Source organism: Haplochromis burtoni, unplaced genomic scaffold (assembly GCF_018398535.1).
Source record: "Haplochromis burtoni strain Fernald_Lab_line unplaced genomic scaffold, NCSU_Asbu1 Contig_115, whole genome shotgun sequence".
In the NCBI taxonomy this organism is placed as follows: Eukaryota; Metazoa; Chordata; class Actinopteri; order Cichliformes; family Cichlidae; genus Haplochromis; species Haplochromis burtoni.
The window spans coordinates 1,068,898-1,091,619 of NW_024582476.1; the positions used below are offsets into that span (position 1 = coordinate 1,068,898).

At 41.2% G+C, this 22,722-nt stretch overlaps 1 protein-coding gene across 1 annotated transcript in view; it reads left to right on the forward strand.

Annotated features, from left to right (window-relative positions):
* Positions 1-22,722, forward strand: part of specc1 (sperm antigen with calponin homology and coiled-coil domains 1) — a gene marked incomplete in the record, with an annotated part of 76,626 nt that overhangs the window by 22,308 nt on the left and 31,596 nt on the right. Inside the window, 9 exon segments of the mRNA XM_042223596.1 lie at positions 3,054-4,609; positions 6,538-6,745; positions 7,307-7,380; positions 9,738-9,913; positions 13,612-13,775; positions 14,439-14,539; positions 14,631-14,706; positions 15,348-15,492; positions 17,667-17,769. Of these exon segments, the coding sequence (XP_042079530.1) occupies positions 3,054-4,609; positions 6,538-6,745; positions 7,307-7,380; positions 9,738-9,913; positions 13,612-13,775; positions 14,439-14,539; positions 14,631-14,706; positions 15,348-15,492; positions 17,667-17,769 (2,603 nt within the window).

Below are 22,722 nucleotides of genomic sequence, written 5' to 3' on the forward strand. Positions count from 1 at the left end.
TTGCTGTAATGTGGTGTGTGAATTTAGTGATGGGAGGGAGACCTAATTAGTGATGTTAACACACCTACTTTCTTTCTTTCATTAGTCTGTAAACTAAGTGGTATGTTTTACTCTCAGAAAACGTGATGGTTAATTTTTTTTAATAGTTCTTTTGTTTACTTTCTTGGTTCTTCAACATTTGTGAAACCCCTGTTATTTATAAGGAAATAATATTATAAGTGCCTTTTCATGTCCATGTCAACTATATTGTCTCAGTAAAAACTCTTCAGCTATCATATTTTATATCATTGACCACATTCTAATTTACTCTTTCTTCTCAGGGAGTCCTTCCACATTTAGCCAATTAGGATGGTAGTTTGAGTATAAAATAATAAATCTTCTCCAGCTAGTGTCATGGAAACAAACTAACTGTAGTAGTAGTAAATGTTTTAAAAAAAAATACTGTCACCTGTCAGCAGTAATACCAAATGCTCAGTAACCTTAAGGAAGTTCAACCTGTTCTGTACCTGCCATAAATCCCAGACAATAAGCTGATCTCAATGCCAATCAGTAGTCTGCTACTCATCCAATTACCCAATTTCATATAGAGCATGCTATTAAAACTCTATCAGCATGTATTTCCAAGCCACTTTGTAACCACTGCCACCCCAGCTCTTACTTTCCTGAGGTCCTGGATCCTGGGGAGGTCCTGCTTCTGCTCTCCCTGCCTCTGAATTTCCATTTATCCACATAGCAGAATAGATAGCTTGTGGAACAAAACCATCACCACATATAAATTATTGCAGATGTAAATATCAGTCTTTTGTTGACTGTAATGTTTCTAACTGAAACATACTATAAGTGGTTTTAATTAATGGTAATTGGTAGAATTTGGATACATTGGAGTGCAAAGCACCTCTGATATGGAGCCTTGCATCGAAGGCTTGGTTCTGTAACTACCGGACTCTGTATACTAGTGGCTATTTAGTGTCTCTTTTTGCATGTGCTAACTGCTGGTATTGAGACTGGTGTCATTTCTCTGTGCACATGAAGCAGCTGTGGTGATGTCATGGTTAAAGAGGTGGGTGATCTAAAGATGAGTGAGTTCATGTGCTCCATCTGGGTTTTATTCACTAAGAGCAAGAAGAAAACGGAAGATGAAGGGACAGCAAATGGAAGGCTGGCCCACAGTCCCATTCTTGGCATCAGTCATTCTCAAGGAAATAGCCTGATCTTAATCACTCCAGACTCTCTCTCACATAGACTTATTTAGCCTCTTTATTAGCACCCATCATTAGAATATGAGTTGGTAGGTGTTTCTTTGCCTCCCACGTGTGGATGGTGCTTCGAGAAGTGCATAGTAAAATGTAGTAAACATTTTATGTTAACATATTTCATGGGACTTTAGGAGTGCTTTCTGTCCTCATTCTGTCAGTCATGGGTTCATCATCTGTGAAATGCAGACATGTAACTGTGAATGTTGATGCAGTTCTTTGGCTCTTTGTGAAGATCTGGGTCTCAGTTCACCTGACAGGATAAGAAGTTCTGCATTTATAAACTGTAGCATCTAAGGGGCTTGGAAAGAAAGCCGTAGCATCCCTTCATTTGAGGCACGTGGCAGATCTTTTAAGGAGTGACAACACACAGTGTCCAGAGCCCATGCTACTATTCTTCATTTGCATAGTCTACAATTGTCTTTCAAATCTGATTGTTTAAGGATTTTCACTGAAAACTTTGACACAGTTGATATGATTTTACCACTCTGCTTTCGAAGCAAAGCTTCTCACTGCAGGAATCTTAAACAGCTTTGTACCCCAGAAATTGTGCCAGTGTTGGCAGCTTCTGCCTACCTACCTAATTGAATGAGGTGGTAGTCTGTGTACAGAGCCTATCAATGGCACAGTATTAAAAAAAACCCACGGAGGTATAGGATTTCCATTCAAAACGAGTCCATTTGTTTTTTCCGTTTTGTATGCGTCTTTGCTTGAAGTGTGTGCGCATGTTGCTCTGGGTGATGATCCGTCTCCTCTCACAGGATGCCTGTCTAGCCTTTGCTTTGGGGGCTTGATGATGAAGCTGCATGTATGAGAGAGAGAGAGAGACAGTGCTGTCTCTGTCTGTGCTCTGCTTAAACTGTTCTGTGCCTGATTGCTCCACGTGCACGGGGACCTTTGTCATCCTTTGAAACAAGCAGGCCCCTTGTGTCCGTTTTGCTGTTTGCTGATGATCTGAAAACAAACAATACAGCGTTTTCAGGCGGCACACAACTCATGCGAGGCATCAGTAAATACTCTTCATATTTGAGAGGGGTCTGGAAAGGCCTCGCGGCTGCGACCCACATTGATGCAGTTAAGCTCTGCTGCAGTCATGAATGGTTACAGCGAGCAACAGACAGTGTCAGGCAAATGTACTGTTGTCCAAACAGAGAACAATATGTGAATAGGGTATAGTGACCATGTGCTGAATAATACAAGTATGAATGCGATGCACTGTCTGTTCAGTTAGTGTCATCACATGATGTTAACAAATTCCTGGTTCTAGCATGGGGGTATGTTGATTCTGTTAACCTCCACTTGTCAGTGTGAAGCCTGCTACATGATAATACTACAAAGAACAAGTTTATTGATGCATGAATCACAAATTATGAATCTGGACTCTGTATCATCACAGGATTTACATTTGTAGTCCAAGTGGACTCTTTTGTTTCTTTGTATTTTTCAGTTTCAAATTAAATGAGTATTTGATCCACTTTAGCTATTAAACACAATTAACAAGTTTGATCCTTGTAAATAATATTGTTTGTATTGGTTTTATGAAATTTTCAGTGGTTCTACTTATGTAGCCACTCAGTTTTGTTTGAAGGTTATAGTTATGATTTTAGCAGCTATCAGATGTAGAGGCTTAGATTTGTTTTGGCATTTAAGTCTTTATAACAATTGGTCCCCAACACAGTCTGTTAAAGTGGCCTTTTAGCTGACAAAGCGAAGGGAAAAAATTGTTTACACTTATAAATCAGTTTTGCCACTGGATAATTAAACACCGTTTCATTATATACTTCTTTGTGTGTTTTTCAGGTGCACAAACTGTCAAGAAGTCTGGAATCCCTGCTCCTAGAGAAATGCCCTCTGCCATAACAAGAGACCGCAGCTCTCTAAGGGACCAGCTGAAGAGCAATTCCACAAAGAGACTGGTTTCCAGTGCCAGCACTTCCAGCCTCTCGACCATGACAAGACAGACCCGTAATTCAGCCAAATCTCGTGCAGATGCAGAGGGCCAAGAAAAGAGTCTTCTGGAAAGCCAGGTGAAGGAGCTTCTTGCTGAGGCAAAGGCTAAAGACCTAGAGATCAGCAATCTCAGGATGGAGTTGCAACGCTGTAAGGGTAAAGCCTCTTCTGCTTCCTCCTCACCCAATTCTGTTTCACCTCAAGAACCTTCAGCCGATCGCGAGCAAGGACAGGTGGGGGAGGCCCTTGTGCTGGTTGGAGAGCTGAGGGAGAAGAATGGGAAGTTTCAGAGGGAGCTGGCAGCCCTCAGAGAGGAGAATCAGGCACTGAAGGAGAAGCTGCTTAGCTTGGAGGCATCTTCTATCTGTAGTACAAACACAAGCACCTCCTCCAAGCCTCTGGTGAATGGCCTGTCCTCAGACTCTTCAGCTCCGCAACAGCATAGTCTCCCCTCTACTGCCAGCCCACTCAAAACCTCTGGATCTTCCAGTTCTGACATCACCAAGGGGTCACCGTCACCTGACTCCTCAGAGTTTGAGAAGATCCCATCACGCTCAGAATCAGCAAGCAGTGGTGTCAGTGGGAGCACTGATCAAGCAGGCGCAGTTAACAGTGCCAGAGGTCAGGACATCTCCTTGCAGAGCCTAACCGAACAGATTCACAAGATGGAGGAGAGCCACCACAGCACATCGGAGGAACTGCAGGCAACAATACAGGAGCTGGCTGACCAGCAGCAAGTGGTGCAGGAGCTGACAGCTGAGAACGAGCGTCTGGTTGAGGAGAAACGACTCCTGCAGACCTCACTTCAACAGCAGAGAGAGCGTCTGGAGGTATTGGCCCAAAAGAATGAAACGCTCTCTGTCCGGCTTCAGGAGCAGGCTCAGGCTCAGGCCCAGAGGGAGGAGGAGCTGGGTAGCCAGAGGCCTAGACTGGTCGAACTGGAGCAGAGGTATGCTGAGCTGGTAGAGAGTTCACGCTTTGAACGGGAGAAGCTAGTAGACATCCAGCAGCAACTAACGGGCAGCTTGCGGGCCCTGGAGGAGGAGCACCAGGAGGCCCAGAGCCAGGTGCGCTGCCTCAGAGAGGAGTTAGACAGGTTGCAAGCCCAGTTGGACAGAGAGCTGGAAGCCGGAGGTCAGGCAGCTCAAGCTGCAGAAGACCAGAGGGCAACAGCTGAGGGTCTGAGACTGGAAAACAACAGGTTGAAGGCACAGGTGGACATTGAGAGGCAAAAAGTGACTGAGTTGAAGGCTATGCAAAGTGCCAGTGACAACACTGAGCTGCAGACTCTGCTGAAGACAGCCCACACTGAGAGAGACAAGCTGGGAGTGGAGCTGACAGAACTAAGACAGGAGCTGCTTCAGGCGCAGGCTGAGACTGAGCATGTGCAAGCCTCCGTGTCTAAGGTAAGAGACGGGCAAAATTGATAACATATTTTCCGTCTTGGCAATCATAATATATTTATTGCACCTTCACCAGGTCAGTTGATTAAACACATAAATGCACTATAAAGAAAATATGCTTGACATTTTGGAAACTATTCATATTCATATCTTGGCTCTCTGTAGTTAGTACACTCAGTGGAAGCAACCGAGTGGCATGTGAGCAGTAAGAACTTCATTTATGATGTTTCCTTATGAACAAATTTGACTGAGAAATAGGTGTATGCTAATTCCTAAACAAAAATAATAGTGTATAAAAACAAATTGTGTGTGTGTGTGTGTGTGTGTGTGTGTGTGTGTGTGTGTGTATGAATACTCTGATCTGATGCATACATACATGTTTGTAGACTGAGGAAACTGCTTACATAGATGTAATAATGTAAATAAAATATGACAAACCACGTATACTGTCGAACATGCCATCCACCACAGGTGTAGCTGCTTATGTCGTGGTTGCTAGGTAACAGAAACCACACGTCGTAGGCTAGACCGTCCAATTTAACAGCCTTGCCCTTCCAACCTACGCAGCCTACATAAACCGGGAAGGCCAGGTCCTTCGAAGGATGTAGCCCCTGAATTTGGGCACAGTCTATGATCCAGTTCACAAATTTAATTTCACTTTATATAACATGTTACAGATGTTTTAAAAAAATACAAGTAATCAACCAAGTGCTTTTAATTATCTTTGATTTATTAAGCCGAAGAATTGCAGTTGTATAACAAGTTCTCCTTAATAAACGTTTTAAAATTCAACGCTGATCATTTCAACCACCGTACAGTTTTAGTATGGATCCTGTGGACTGTTTTTAAAGTGGTCCTGTGATGTAAATTATATGACTTGCTGTGACCAAAACAGCAATTTGTTCATCCGCTCTTACTGTAAGTTGTGTATAGAATTGCAAAACACAGCAGCCAATATCTTATAATCTTGTGCATATATTGTACTTGAGAAGTACAGAACTTCTTATTGCTATAAATTTGTTTTGCTTTCATAATTAAGAGTCTTGAATCATAATGATTAAAAATTGGACTGAAAGGAAAAGCCATGTGATTTTTCTCTTGAGTGTGACTGAGGACAAACTTCTCTCACACTGGTGTGAACATGACCGTTAAATTGGTACTGAGTACCTAACCACTGCAATGCATGAACTCAATGCCACTTAAATGATTTTCATATGTTTCCTCAGTATTCATTTTGGTTTTCCCCTACAACACCACACATCCGAGAACCGCTGAGGCAGTATGAGTTAGGGGTCATGTAGGCGGTTGTTGTTCCAAAGCGAAATGTGTCACCATCAGCTTAGTGATGTCGTCATTACTGGGCTGTGACTGTGGTGCCAACAGTAGGGTGGACCCTCAGAGTCACATAACTCTCCTCAGGCACGTGGGTGTCAGGGTGTGACCACTCCATAAGTTCACTTACAAACATCTTGATCTATTAGAGCCACGTGGTGTCAGTTGGAGGGTGTCCTGCGTGACTACATCACTGTCTCGTTTTAGTATCTTGTTCTGTCAAAGACTGACTTTACAAAGTCATTTCTCAAAGAAGCAATCATAGTAGAACTTTGACTAAAGCTTTCAGTGGAGCAAAAAACACCATGATGTAGTCAGAACTAGTCAGAGTTGGTGCCATCTTTCATGTCACTCATTTCGCTGAATGCCAAATTATTGATGTCAGACACAACTTTGTTGTTTGTTTTATTAATCACAACGATTGAGGAGTTGTGGTAAAAAAAAAATGAAGCAAGTACCTTTTATTTAATATCCTGAGATGTATACAGTGAAATCCATTATTATTCTTTCTTTAACCAAAGGCAACTTAACCACATGTCTGTTTTGCACAATGATGTCTTAAAGTCACTGTAAGCTCTTGTATGTTTACATGTACACAGGTGGAGGCAAAATGTCAGCAGCTTCAGGAGCGGGCTGAAAAGAGAGAACTGGAGCTATGTAACCAAGTGGCTTCCCTGGAGGAAGCGGGAATCCAGGGTGAGAACCAGGTGAAGGAGATGAAGGAGACCATATTTGAGCTGGAGGACCAGGTGGAGCAGCAGAGGGCTGTTAACTGTCACACCAACCAGGCTGTCCTGGACATGGAAAGTAAGTTAATATAAATAGGGGTTCAGGTCCCTGCTATTCTCTAATGTTTTGTGGAGTCATAACTTGAAGTCCTCATAAATGCTCATAAAATATTAGAAACGTGTCCACAGTGGTGAAACATCACATCTTTAAACAGTTTTAACAAACACTGAGCTTTAGATTCATAAAGGTAAGATTTATTGAATGAGCGCTGGAATAGACTGCATTAATGAAAGCTCATAAACTAGCAACTGAGAGTGTATAAAAGTGCCATGCAATGTGAGTTCATGCTGTAACTCATCTGTCATTGACTTTGCATTACTGCAGCTGGCTGATTCCATATAGCTGGACACACTGTGTTTTGACAGACTTCTACAAATTCTGGATTTAGTCTGATATTGCTATTGCTAGACACTACTACTTATATAATAGATGTTAAGCTGTAAGTTGGTTGCGCTCCACAATACTGAAAACTGTCCTGCTCATAGTGAACGCTTATTTATTAAACCTACGGTAAGCTAGACCTCAGCGATGGTAGTGTTTAGGCAGAAGTTCTCAAAGACCTTGAATTTACCATTGCAGATCTGGTCAAAAAGCTGGAGGAGCAGAAGGCTGAAGCAGAGCGGCAACTGAAAGTTATGAGTAGACAAATGAAGGTAAGAAGTGTGCAGACCTGATGTACTGAGTTTTAAAAGTTCACATCTTGGTAGCTCTCTAATTATGTGGCATGTAATGTGACACGCTCAGAGGACAGCCCTTTTGTTTAGTGTATACCATCTATAACATCTTTCGTTTACAGTATGTTGTTTCTCTTTCATTTGTAAGCCATGCAAGCATCCATATTATTGTGATAATTGTCACAGAGTTATGCACTTACAGCTTAGTTCACATAACCGTAGCCATTCTTTTACAGTTGTCCTTGAATTCCTACAAGGACGAAATTTTTGGTGGAGTGACACATTAAGTTCATGGTGATGTTTTCAGTTTTTTCTTGTGGTTTTTTTGTTTTTGTTTTTGTTTTTTTGCCAAAGAGACCAATAAGTCTTCTTTCCACTAAACATTCTTCCAGTAGCATTTTAGAATATGCAGATGGGGTCCTGACACAGGCAGCTTCTTCCATCAGTTTAGTTTTAATGAACTGGTTCTTGTATAGTACAGCATTTCTACTGTAGTTGAGCACTCAGTGCACTTTCTACAACATGTCTTATTCACATGCTTTCACACAAATTCATGAAAACTTCCAATTAGCAGACCTGTACTGTCTCCTGAGCTACAGCCAGCAACGCTTTAAAATGGACATTTATAGATTTAAAAGAGACATCAAGTATGGCAGTTTAAGACTTGGTGGATCTAGTGGTGATAATCATTATCGTAATCTTCAGCTTGTGCTGTGTGGCTGCTGATTGTTGGTGGTCTTACAAAATACTAAAACTGTTGAAATTTTTATCAAATCCTGAGGAAAGTCGGTGTTCTAGTAGAAAACAAAATTTGGTGTAATGCAGAGACTACATAAACAAAAAAACCCAAAATCTATAAAGTACACATTTGATTGATATTGATGATGATAATGATAATAATAATAATAATAACAATGATAATAATGGTGATGATAATAATGATAACGATGATAATGATAAGAAATAATAACAATAACAATACATTTTTCTATAAAAGCGCCTTTCAAGACACCCATGGACACTTAACAATAGAATAAAACGTATAGTAGAACAATGACAAAACGAAGAACAATTTAAAAAATTTTTTTTAAAAAAACACATGATAAAATAAACAGTAAGTTCACAGTGAATATGCAGATTTGAAAAGACAGGTTTTGAGTTGGGATTTAAACTGGGGGAGAGAACCAGTGTTTCTTATATTTGAGGGTAGAGAGTTCCACAGCCTGGGAGCAGAGCAACTGAAAGCTCTGCTTCCCATGGTGCAGAGGCAGAAAGAAGGCACAGCAAGCTGGATAGAAGAAGATCGAAGTGAGCAGGCAGAAGAGGTAGTGCTTAACAGGTCAGAAAGGTTGGGAGGATCAAGGTTATGAAGGGCCTTGAAGGTAAGCAGAAGAAGATTGTATACTATTCGGAATTTCATAGGGAGCCAGTGAAGTTCCTGAAGGTTAAGGTTTGTGTGCTGGTCCGGAGTTTTGAACCAGTTGAAGCTTATGGAGGGATTTTTGGGGGAGGCCATCCAAGAGAGAATTACAATAGTCAATGCCAGAGGTAACGAGATTGTGGACAAGACGCGGACTATGGACGCAGACTGGGTGGAAAGAGAAGGACGTAACCGGTTAATGTTGCGTAGACGGAAATGGGCAGAACGGGTGAGATCATTGATGTGAGATTTAGTGGATAGTGAGCTGTCTAAGATGACACCAAGGCTCTTAACCTGAAGTGAAGGGAAATCTGTGGAGTTATCAATAGTGAGAGTGAAATGATTTGCCTTTAGTAGGGTTGGATTTAGTGCCGATAAGGATTTCAGTTTTATCCTCATTGAGCTCAAGAAAATTAGAGTGGAGCCAGGATTTTAACTCTGATGAGCATTCTGTAAGAGAAGAAGGTGGGAAGGAGGAATCAGGCCTGCAGGAGAGTTATAACTGGGTGCTTAGATGTTTTTGATTTCTACCTCAGTGGTAAGGGAAGTCCTATTTTATTTTTTCCCCAGTGTTTGTTCCCGGGAGGAAGCCAAAAAGTTGTTGTGTCTACCTTTTGATTTTTGATGTTGAGATCAGAGATCAGATTTTTTTCCCTTTTTTTTTATGTCTTGAAGTGAATTTTCATACTCAATTCTAGTTTGAAATAACTAAGCAAAATTTCACTGATGCGTTGTTAGTTTTTCCAGTAATTGGTGGATTGAATATTCACAAGAATATAAAAAATGCATGTAATATCTCGTTTCCTTTTATATAAGGACCAGTCATTCTTCCATTTCAACTAAATTCAAATGTCTTTGAGTCATTTTCTGTCAGAATGAATAACATGTATATGATTCTGCATGTTTGTGCCTTCAGGATGAAAAGGAGGAGTGGCGTCGTTTTCAGGCAGACCTCCAGACGGCTGTGGTCGTAGCGAATGATATCAAGGTGGAAGCTCAACAGGAGCTGCGCACACTCAGGAGGGAGCTGCAGGAGGAGCAGGATCGTAATGCAAAGCTTTCTGCAGACCTTGAGGCCCTGCAGGGAGTCAGGTACTATCTTCCCCACATTTTTCAGTTCCTCTCCCTCCACCAGTTTCCCCTTTTTTAGCATTGGGCTGCAGTTCTTTTCTCCCTGTACAAATGTAGTTATGATATACCTGCCAGAGTCCTGCCATATCTCTTAATACCTGTGTTTTATACATGCTTAATGAATAAGAATACCACCCAATAATCTATTTAGACATATCTACATTTAGTATAGATACAATTTAGTTTATGATGTTTCACAAGATCCAAACCTTGATGCTTTTGAGTCTAGGTTCCCGGGATTTGGCAGACTCTGTTGGTAAATGAGCCGTCTCCTGTGGTATTTCCCTCTGTGTATTCTATTCCTTTTAAGCTGCTGCCCTCTCCGTCTCCCTCTTCCACACTTACCCTCTGGTAACGTTTATTCCTGACACTCAAAATGCAGCAAACTTCAGCAGTATTGATAGGACAATATGAATAATATAAAATTTTATTTTTTTTTAATAAATGGTGGCAGATCTGCTTCATGGTCAGAGCAGAATCTGTGATTAGTTTTTTACAGCAAATGTCCCACACCAATCTGTCACACTATTCAAGACTTCACATAGTGCAATCGGAATATGTCAGTGCAGCATTGTTGTTGATGAGCATTGCGTTGGATCGTGTGTTATTATACAAGTGTGTTTTAGTGTGCATATACCATAGTGTTTTTGACAGTCTTGTCTTCTTTCATTATCAAGCCAGGTCAAATACTTCTGTGGCAAAGTCTGCTTAGATTTGTGACTGTACAGCGCTCTCTTTATATTTGTGGCTGGCCATGGTATAATCCTTTCAGGTAGCGAAACAAATTTTTATTAATATAATTAATTTATATTAAAAAAAACTTTTTTATTACTATTAATTATTAAACTGCTCACCAGTAGTTTTACCACTTAAGAAACCGTAATATTTGGTTTAAAAACCAGATATGTCTTTTCTTCAGATTTCATGCAGTACTTGAGAATATAGTAGTGGCTTTAGACCACGGCTAAATCAGCAAACTCTCCCCAAGATTAGCTGTTACGCTGCGTCCGCTCCCCACCTCCAGCAGTTCCCTGTGATGACTCTATCAAAGAAGTCCCTCTGACAAGCCTCCCTGTGTAAAGCCCAGGTGAGTTTCCTGCCCTGCAGTGCTCTCTCAGCCAGCCTGCCTCTCCCTGCCCTGTGTGCTGCTGATGCTCACTGACCTTCCTATCTATGTTTGGCTTCGTGTTGCCGCTTCAGCCTGTCTGACTCTGTCTGTCTTTCTGTGTGCTGGCTGACTGCACCCTCAGGGGTATCATGCCCTTTTTGGTTTGCTTTGCCTGATTTCTTTTCTTTTTTTTCAACCTTTGGTTCGAGTAGATGTATCTGGTGCCACCTGCTGTCCTTTAAATGAATAACACTCTTAATTGTTTTTTGGTTGTATAGCAGGATGGTCTGCACGGCATGACTGGATTAAACTCATGCAATGCATCATCTGCTGCAGATACATTTCATCACAGGGTGATTTTATTGAAATTTGATTCTGAGTGACTTTATTAATCCTTTGAGGTATGCATGGAGCAGAGATTTTAGAAGTCTGCAAGCACCCACAGGTCTGGCTTTGAAAATAATAATGCTGAGAAGAAAACAAGGTCATTGTGTAAACATTAGCTGTTACACTGCAGTTCATGTCCTTTCTTCTTTTCTCTCCAGAATAAGTTCCGGGGCCACTTTTGAGACCAAGACGGCAGTAGAAGGGCACTAAAGAAGCGTCTCTCACCTCAGCACCACGTGAAGACAGTGTTATTGTTGCACTTAATATGACATTAAACATGTAATGTGGTAAAATAGTTTCATTGTAAGCCACTGTGACCTCTGTAACCACAGACGAATTCTTGTGACACAGACCGGCTTCTATCTCTCTTCATGTCTTCATGACCTTTTAAAAATACTGTATTTTTGTTTCTCAATGAATGTACCCTTTATTTTTGTGATTCTCTTGTGTTTGAGATTCCAGGAGTGAGAGACTTATATTTTTTGTTTGTTTGTTTATAATAATGTGTGAAGCTGCTTTTGTGCCTTTCAGAAAGTTGAACAGATGAAGTGTTACAGCAAGAACACTGAAAAAAACTGGTCGCGGTATGAAAATATGGGTAAATGTTCAGAGAGTAGCAAAGCTCAGAGACTTGTGTTTCCCAAACACTGCCAGAACAAAGACAAACTCATAACATCAGAAAATACACATCGCAAGGCCAAAGCAACAAAACAGAACAAAAGTCCAGTGATATTCATACAGTATATAGTTCTGGACCTAATATTATTCTGCTTACTAGCTCTATATTAGTCAGATTGTTGTCACTTGTTTACTTGACTCTTGATTCCTCTGATTGGTCTAAAATGCAGTTTCCTATTTAGCCATTTGATGGCACTGTAGAACACATAATAACTTTAAATCTCTGTCATCTCAGCACACAGGTATCCTCTGCACTGTTTCTATTTGCCTGTTTTTAATGATTGCGATATTTCTTCTAAATGTCTTCTTAATATTATACTGCCAACATTGGAACTGCCACAAACGCAAACAGCTGTTCCTCCAAGCCACTTTTTGCTCTACTGAAACATGCCATTTTAACCCTTAGACCAAGAAGACTGTGTTACATGTTCCTAAAATGATTGTTTTATTTCACACAAGAAACCACTTTTAAATTATGAGCTGAACTCATTTTCTTTAATTTAACTTTTTAGCTGCATAAGATGATGTAGAATTAAACACACACTTTTTATCTGAGCCTCTGAGGTTACTCTAAAAAAAAAAAAAATCATGTTATAATGGGACTCTGAGATTTCTTTAACATCCTTCTTAATGTGTCACTCAAGTACTGTGATATAATTTTGAAAGGTTTATTTCATTGTTCAACAAAAACTTCAATAGAATATTGCATACTGTGGTAGTATACGGTCATACGGTTGCAGGATCTCAGGTTACAATTTTTAAAAGCCATATTTTAATCCCAAGGTAAAGGTACTGGTGCTCAAAATGTAAGCATTTGGATTCACTCAAGAAACCCGACCTTCTAAAGAAAGATGAGCTACTAACAATGTGATGGATCATTTTCTTTCAATGAACAATTCATGAATGTCCTGTTAATTTATTCTGCCTAGAAAGACTCGTGACTGGTTTTATGCTTGTGAACTTAGACGTGTATTATTATGTCTGACTGCTGTTCATCAGGCAAATGAATAAATTAAATGACACCAGTATAACTGCAGTCGTCTTTCTCTGACAGTCTACTTTTTTTTTTTTTTGAAAGTGAGTTAAGAACTTGTTTGTCATTTCTGTCTCCTCTTGTCTGTAAAGAGGCTGCAGACCCTCACGCTGTAGCCTTTGGTCCAATGTTCACCAGGTACAACGGCAGAAAGCGTCTCTACTGCTCACATTAAGGTTTTCCAAACTCTTTTTGTCTCCAGCTAGTCATCAGTTATTGACAGTTCTTCAGTTCAAGCTGATCACATGATCTTGTTGATACACTGAGCAAACACCCTATTTTTTTTCAAACGTGCAGTCTCCCCTTTCTCACTGGTCAATGGGTTATCTCATAAGATAAGTTCTAAATTCAGGGTTTTGAAATTCACCAGGTCACAATTTGCCGTTTCTCCTCCCTCTAGTGTTTGTGCTACCTGTGTGTCCACACAGCAATCCTGTTCATTGTGTCTGCCAGGTCCCAAGGTGAAGAGGTGAGAGTGTCTGACTCGGATAACGGCCGTCACTGGTGCGGCATCTCCATGATCCCAGCCACGCCCGCCGACGCCAGCGGAGATTCCAACACAGAGCCTGGAGCTACTGTCAAATCCCTCATTAAGTCCTTTGATACTGTTGGACAAAGTGAGCACGAGCACCCCAGCACACAGACACACACTTTCAGGGCATCCCATTACGCAGTGTAACTGTAGAGCAGAACAGCTGCTGAGAGGTCTATGAATATGTGGCTTTTCTCTGCAACTTGTGCGATTGGGCTGGACGGTCCTGGCTAAGCTGGCCTCAGACAGGTCGGAGGGTTTCCTTGTGTGTCTCAGTAAAATCAAAAATGACATGCTGGATATATCTTCTACTGATAGGAGGCATTTTCATTTAGGAACTTTAGTCATGCATTATGGAGATGGTGCCTCTTGTTTCATTTATTAAGCAGCTTGACATGAACATTATGTAGAGCTGCATACATTAGGACAGTTTTACTGGTTTTATTTAATCTTTCAACCAAGGCTATTCTTTTTTTCTTTTTCTTTTTTCTATGAAACAAGCTAAACTTCAAAATAAATTGTTGGGGGAAATGTACCAAAACTGAGTAAAATATACTATTAATTTCTCAAATATCAAAAATGAAAAGAAGACTAGGAGTCCAACTGTTTAAAACTGTTTTAAAAAAAAAAAGTGGACAGTGGGCTGTGACATTTGTTTAATCTTTGAAAAAGGTTATTCTTTGCTTCTATAAATGCAGGCTTTACAGAGCACTTTTGAACTCAATGGTTACATGACTTGGTGTTTCAGATGGGCCAGGTCACACGGTTCAAATGCATTCCTCCTCAAGAAGCCCACTGAGTGGGATCCCTGTGCGCACTGCACCTGCTGCTGCTGTATCCCCCATCCAGGTATACACCCTGTTTCCCTTTAAAATTCCCTTTAAATACAGACTTCCTGTGAGTGGAACTGTTTCAGATGACTGTTTCATTCTCTTTTTAGAGACACTCGCACATAAAGCCACTATCAAAGACACTGGAAAAAAGAATTAATCACGGAGAATTCTCCCATCCTCATGGTATGTAACACAGAAGGGATTTGGGCATGTTGTAATGGTATAAATTTGCTATCAAATATCCATACTTCCTTTAACTGTCACACAGGAACAAATGGTGGCTTTTAGATCAACAGTCTGACAGCCAAAGTCCACTATGAGTCTTCAATGAGCACTAAATGAATGGTATTAAAGACATGCAAACATCCGACTGCTGCCAGTTTGGTGGAAAATTTTATGATTTTTCTCCTTGGCAACCAAATGCTGTAAATTTTGTGCATGGCTCTTAAAATGTCAGCATCTACATTCAGTAGGTCTTCTTGCTCCATCTCTGAGGAGTCATTTGAAAAACACAGTGACTTTAATCGGATAAGGGATTTTTAAAAAAAATGTTTTATTGCAGTAAATCCAGATTATTTAGATTTTACTGCTCATTAGAATTCAAGTATTATTTTGTACACAGTGGGTACATCAGTAGTTAATGTGACTTTCCATAACTGCAGAACGCTAGAAGTCTTAAAGCAGAATACAACTAATTTCTATTTGTCCCATTGCCTTTCATGCCCTGCAACTGCACATGTGATTTGTCAAATGCACTTTGTATTTTGATCCCTCCATTTCTAACTTTCTTTTCATTCTCCTGTGTGTTGTTTTAATTCCCACAGACAAATTGGCGAGCTGCAGGGAAGACCTGAAACCTAACAGCCTTATGAGGAAAAGCCCGTCACTGGAGTCTGTAATCAAAACCTCTGCCTCCCTCAGCAGCCGCACGCCATCCTTCAGCTACAACCGAGGAAGCAGCAAGCTCAGGTGAGTTTGTTTATTTATTTTTAAATAGCACTTCACTCTGAGACAAACCTGCTACTTTGAACTGGAGCTGGTAATTTAATCATACCTGAAAAAATTCTTTTTTTTTTTCTTTTTTTTTTAGCTTAGGAGGAGCTAACATATTTGACTATGATTTCACCACATGAAAACTACATGTCTGGATTTGTTCTGGGTTTATGCTTCCCAATACTGTGACAAAGCAAAAATGTGAATAAGTTGATCTCTCACTGAAGCTTTAAAGCTGATTTTGGTTTTAAAGAAGGCCATTGCTGTGATGACAAATCTTCACAAGCAGTTAACAAAATTTTATGTCCAGCGTTCCTGATTGGACACCGATGAGTGTTGGCTTATCAGAATGGGAAGAGAGGCAAATGGTGAACAAACATGTTTTTATACTCTTCTTGCTAGTGATCGTTTTCATGCACGGACAGCTCATGTCTGTGTACACTCGTGATTGCATCTGATGTAAATGGTGGCAACTTCGAAACAGCAAAGTTAGTTAAAGCAATGAAATAAATGGTAAATGGCCTGTATTTGTTTAGCACTTTTACTAGTCCCTAAGGACCCCAAAGCGCTTTACACAACCAGTTATCCAGCCATTCACACACACATTCACACACTGGTGATGGCAAGCTACATTGTAGCCACAGCCACCCTGGGGCGCACTGACAGAGGCGAAATACTTGGCCAGCACACTGGACAACACCCTTAGCTTCAGTCAGCATACAGTTGACATTAATAAACAGCACTCATTGTTTATGTTGAAACTCAGAAACCTGTCAGTCCAGCCTCTCCACATCCTTGTCTGCTGTCATGACTGTTCAGCTCTCTGCACTTTGCACACAGCCTTATTTTTACAGTATTGTTTGTGCTACCAAGAATAAATTTTCCACACAGATAATTGGCCTTCCTTTTCCCTAGTGCAGTCTATCTTTTCTTACCATCTATTCACTCTTGACATTATTAATGTAAATGTGTGTGAAGGAGTTGTAGACTTTCTGGAAGAGGAGATTAGGGGGCTGTCTCCTTCCATATTTGGTATTTTAAAGGCTCATGATAAAGCTGCTGTATCACTGATGATAAATGCAGATACTCTCCGCACTGCAATATATGTTTGGATAGCATCTTGCTCCTTCTGGCATTATGGTGCCTCAAACGGAGAAATAATGAATTCAGCAGCAGAGCAGCGATGACGTGTGAAATATTTACTATGCTCACAGCAATGACCATGTCTCATGGTCTTCCCATGGCCTCAGCTCCAGCACAAACCCTTGGGAGAAGCCCCTTTGAATAATACTGCAGATAGGCATTTATCCAATCTGTTGGACAATTTTGGGGGGTTTTAGAGAAATGCATTGAGTGTACTGTTTGCCAATATTTGATGGATGAAAAGTAAAACAGATGCCACTAAAAAAAACTTTGCTAAAGGTTTACATCCCAACACTTAAAGTCAGACTGGGTGCTGGATTCACGCCAAAGTAATCTTGAGCCAACTCTTAACTCCAACACAAATACACAAGCAAACCAAAGAAGCTTCAGTCTTGTAATGATAATTCGAAGCCCTGGAATTCAGAAGGGAGTTTTCAAACAGGGAACATTTGGAAAAGCTATGTAGGAATAAGAGAGTATTATATTTTATTTTTAAAGAGAGCATTAAGAGTTTGTTTTTGTTTTTTTAAAAAGGGTTTATTCAAATTTTTCAGGACTGAAATGGATCTAGTTTTTCAATAATGGTATGTTGTGCAGGTCATTGTACACTGTGATCATGGAGGCAGGCTCATTTTTAGCTCTAAAGTTAATATTTATGAGCCCTTTATGTTATTTAAAGATGGCCAACCTTTGTAACCTTCCTGAACTAAAACACCAGAGTCTAAAGAAGAAGAAAAAGAGGAATGGAAGTTTTTAGCTTCCGAAAGCATGCATGTGAGAAATCAGAAATAAGTTGTGTGTTATTAGATCAGGACCACTTGAATTACCTTTTATATAGAAATTTTGGGGGGACTTAAATAATTGAACAAAGCCTTTTGCTGTGATCACCATATGCACTCAAGTTTGCATGGTTACTTATCCCCTCGATGACTTACTGCAAATTTGCTCCCCCCTTCCACCCAAAAAATCTCTCTATGTGATTGTGGTTCGTGTTTCCCTTGTGACAGTGTGGAAAGAAAGGACCCCTTGGCTGCACTGGCGCGGGAGTACGGAGGATCTAAGAGAAATGCTCTACTGAAGTGGTGCCAGAAGAAAACAGAAGGCTATCCGGTAGGGATCACAGGCCGGAGACCTCTCTCAGACACAAGACGAGCCCCACTCACTTTCACACCCTGCTCTTCTCTGCATCTTTGTCTGACGGTTTCATTTGAGTGTTTCACTCGTCCGGTTTTTATTTAAAGGCGAGATGACAGCCCCCCCACCCCCGTCCCCCCTTTCATATTACATGTATGCAGTATTGGTTAGTCTGCCCTCAGGTTCGGTAGCTATTTCTTTTCTTTTTTTTGTTTTATTTTCCTGCCATGAGTGATGTGCCGGACTGTAATGGCACATTACTCCTCCTGTCATCTCAGTGGGGATATGAAATCGCTGTGGCACAGCAGTAATGGAAGCAATGAAGCAAAGCACCCAGTCTTACAGACACACTGGATTTATACCTGTATGTATTTTCACAGCCTGCACTGTTTTTATGCTTGCCCATTCATTTATTTTTATTTTTATGTTGTTGTGCTCCCAGCGGCTTTAACTGGTTCCAGGAAGCCCTAGTGCTAACACGCTCCCTTAATACCTAGTTTAAGGAGCCTATTAACCCCAGTGGGATTAGAGATTTACCTCTGTAATCACTGTGTTTGTGTGCCAGTATGCTAAAGCTATACAGGGGGACTGGCTGCAGCCTCCAACAAAGCAATTCTTTTATCACTCTCAGCCTTCTGATAGGAATTACAGTTACAGATGTAACTGACTGTGCGTCTCTGGGGTTTGGGGGTGAGTCTAATAGCACGTAACTCTGGCTTAACCAAGTATGAGAAAGCACAGGTGATAATAACTGCTAAGAATAAGCCCAGCTGTCACAGTGATAAATAGTGAATTATTGGATGAGCTGTCAGATCAATAGTTCTATTTCACAAGGACAGTGGTGCTCAGTGAACTTTGATTCCCCCACCCAACCCCACCCCACACCACACTGCCTCTTCTTTTCTTATGAGAACTGGTGCTTGACGACCTCATGGTGCGTATGTTGGTGAAACACGCTCAGCAGATCTTCTTGTGATGGAAACAGCTGACTTAATGAGATAAAACTGACAATCTGTCTGATAAAATGCTGCTCCTGAACACAGGCTGCCCGGCTCAAATTGTTTAGACTGTTTTGACATCTTCGGGCAGTGGGGAGCATGTTTAAAGATGCTCTCTTGTAGCATTCGTTGATGCCACAGTTTTCTCGCTCATTGGAAAAAAAGGAGTTTCCTGGAAATCTTTTAACACGGCGATTAAAAATCGAAACAAAACCACTGGGCTGCGTCTTCAGGAAGTTTACTCTCTGCTGCGCCCACACACTGATAACATAACAATGTCACTACCTCTCAATGGCTGTAGTTTGATCTAGGGAGACACTTGTTACTTGGTACAGACAATGTACCAAGTAATAAGTGTCTTTAGCTGTCACACGAATAATATTTCCCTCTTAAATATTCTCGTGAAGAACAATAAACTAAACTGCAAATCTTAATTCAGTTCAGTACAACATTAATACCCCTTAATAGAGCCTCATTCCTACTGGTGTGGATTTAACTATGGGATCTTATGATCTGCTCTCACAGAGGGCTTAGCAACACCCTGTGATTATTTGCAAGTATCAGGAATGCATTAAGAAGATTTGGCTGCTAGGTGTGTTTCACTCTGTGGCATAGGGTTAGAGCTGTGGTCCCTTCGTGCCTTTGCATATTCTCCATGTGCGACATGCGCGTGGCCTGTAATCCGGTTTAGTACTGGACCATTAGTTAGGCAGTTCGCCTTAAAAATGTTTACTTTGAGACCAGTGCGACTACTTCCGTAAAGTAGAGACATGAGGTAATTCCTGTTTGCACATCTCATCAATATTTGTTAACTTGTACCAATCTTTTTTTAGTTTTTGATTTACATGAGAAAAAAATACTTTTGTTTTTCTTATGCAATGATCAAATGAGAAAAAAGAGAAGCAGATGAGTTTAACACTATCTTATCTCTGATGTTAAGTTGAGTCATTAGGATTTAAAGGAGGATCTCTCTAAAAGGGTGATCCGCTGTTATTTTCCCTTTTCCTTCTTCTTGGCACTGCACCCACAGAGATTTCTGCTTTCATGGATGCATGCATATGTCCTGCATCTTTGGTGTTACATACTGCATAGGGCATCACTTATAGCCACCGTGGTGAGTAAACTGCACCATAGCATGTAACCCACGTGACAAAGTTTTTTTTTACTAAGTGTTTTATCCTATTGTAAAGTGTCCTTGGGTGACTTGAAAGGCACTCATAAATAAAATTTATTATTATTATTAAGTCCTGTGGTGGGCAGAGAAAATTTTATTGTCATAGGATGCATTGAGCTTCATACGTCTGATGAAAGGTCAGGCTGCTTCGGCCCCCGATTACAGGCCCAGTGTCTGAGAGACACTGACTAACATGTCACACCGTGTGCACCTCCAGGATGGAAAACTGAACCAAGGGACCAGAAAAAACGCAGCATTCAGGTGTCTCTCTGTCATGCTTGTGTTGTGCTCTGATAAAGGTTAGTGAGGTTTAGTGTCATCAATACATCCACACACACTTTGCAGTCCCTCTCCTCCCTGCTGTGGACTAAGGTCAAAGAGGTAATCCCTCAACACTAATTGGCTCTTTAGTATAGCGTCAGCAAGTTGTAATTTGTCCTCGGCCTCTTCGGGCTACATAATTAATGGTCAGTTTGAAGAGGTGGCTTTCACTGTGCACCCTTCGGTTTCTATTGCCCCTCTGGTTTGGAGTGGCAGAGTCAGGAAACAAGCTCCTATATCACGCTCATCTGCCACTGCAGAGCCAGAAAAGCTGCTGTGCGAGTCTGAGACAAAACTGATGGGTGGGTCAGCCCCCGTGCAAGTTGTTATTACAGTCCTATTGTTGGCAGACGTTTTGGTCAAACAGCAGTCTAATTAAAGGGAAAGGGGAAAGTAGGAGCTATTGTAAGCATGCTGAGCAATTATTTGATGCTTTATAGCTCCTGAGGGCACAATAAGTCTGCGATTGTGGCCGAGCACAAAGCCTTTGCAAGACAGCAGTGCTCACAGTCGTCTGTCTGCTAAAACAGCTTCATCTCACCTTCCAGCTTGTTTCACATATGTTTGGGTTCTGTACATGTATGCTTTAATTTATATAGATGCTGTAGAAAACAGTGAGCTATCATAATCTAAGTGTCTTAATGTACTTGATGATGATTCGCTGTTGTCAGCTTGTTTCCTGGGTGGGGTTCTGGACAGACCGTAATGGTTAATACACTTCATGGGGGGGGGGGGGGGAAAGGGGAAACACTGCAAATTACATGCATGTAAACACGCAAGTACTGAGTACAATAGCTGTGCTATCACCATGGAGAAGCAGTCTTGCACCCCTTAGGGAGAATGTGATGTGAGAAGGGGTGCATTTATCCACCAGCTGCTTCCAAACCCAAGTAACATAGAGTATCCTCAGAGTAGCTGAAAGCCCGGCCTGCATTAGAACTCTCAAGGGAGGATGAGGTGTGAGCCCAGGCAGACGCTGTCACACCTAAAATGTCAGATTCTGGGAAGCTCAGATCAATCAGAGAAGACCTTAAGCTCGCTCTGATTGACTCTGCCCTGTGGGAGAGAGTAAAGAGGCCTCTCACAGGAAATTAGTATTCACAAGAGATCCTGTCCACGTCAGTGCTGGACTGGACACAGACTTGAAACACAAGACTGCTTTTATATAACTTGTGTTGCACTGGTTTTCAAGGCAGCTTGTTAGATCAGACTCAAAGGTGCAGGTTGTTGTGCCGGAACAACTTTGCCTGAAACTCGCTGCTTTGTGCTTAATATGTGTGTGGGATTTTTCTTTTTCCGCCCCTGTGCTCTGACTCAGAGTTTTTACATCGATAAAGTGCAGATTGCTCCTGAACAACAAACAGACCACAAAAATCACACAACGAACTGGACAATTTACATATCTAGAAATGATTCATTCATTTTACAGTGGCTTGCAAAAGTATTCGGACCCCTTGAACTTTCCACATTTTGTCACATTACAGCCACAAACATGAATCAATTTTATTGGAATTCCACGTGAAAGACCAACACAAAGTGGTGTACACGTGAGAAGTGGAACGAAAATCATACATGATTCCAAACATTTTTTACAAATAAATAACTGCAAAGTGGGGTGTGCGTAATTATTCAGCCCCCTGAGTCAATACTTTGTAGAACCACCTTTTGCTGCAATTACAGCTGCCAGTCTTTTAGGGTTGTCTCTACCAGCTTTGCACATCTAGAGACTGAAATCCTTGCCCATTCTTCTTTGCAAAACAGCTCCAGCTCAGTCAGATTAGATGGACAGCGTTTGTGAACAGCAGTTTTCAGATCTGCCACAGTTTCTCGATTGGATTTAGACACCAGACAGGTCAGAGATAAAGTTATTGAGAAATTTAAAGCAGGCTTAGGCTACAAAAAGATTTCCCAAGCCTTGAACATCCCACGGAGCACTGTTCAAGCGATCATTCAGAAATGGAAGGAGTATGGCACAACTGTAAACCTACCAAGACAAGGCCGTCCACCTAAACTCACAGGCCGAACAAGGAGAGCGCTGATCAGAAATGCAGCCAAGAGGCCCATGGTGACTCTGGACGAGCTGCAGAGATCTACAGCTCAGGTGGGGGAATCTGTCCATAGGACAACTATTAGTCGTGCACTGCACAAAGTTGGCCTTTATGGAAGAGTGGCAAGAAGAAAGCCATTGTTAACAGAAAACCATAAGAAGTCCCGTTTGCAGTTTGCCACAAGCCATGTGGGGGACACAGCAAACATGTGGAAGAAGGTGCTCTGGTCAGATGAGACCAAAATGGAACTTTTTGGCCAAAATGCAAAACGCTATGTGTGGCGGAAAACTAACACTGCACATCACTCTGAACACACCATCCCCACTGTCAAATATGGTGGTGGCAGCATCATGCTCTGGGGGTGCTTCTCTTCAGCAGGGACAGGGAA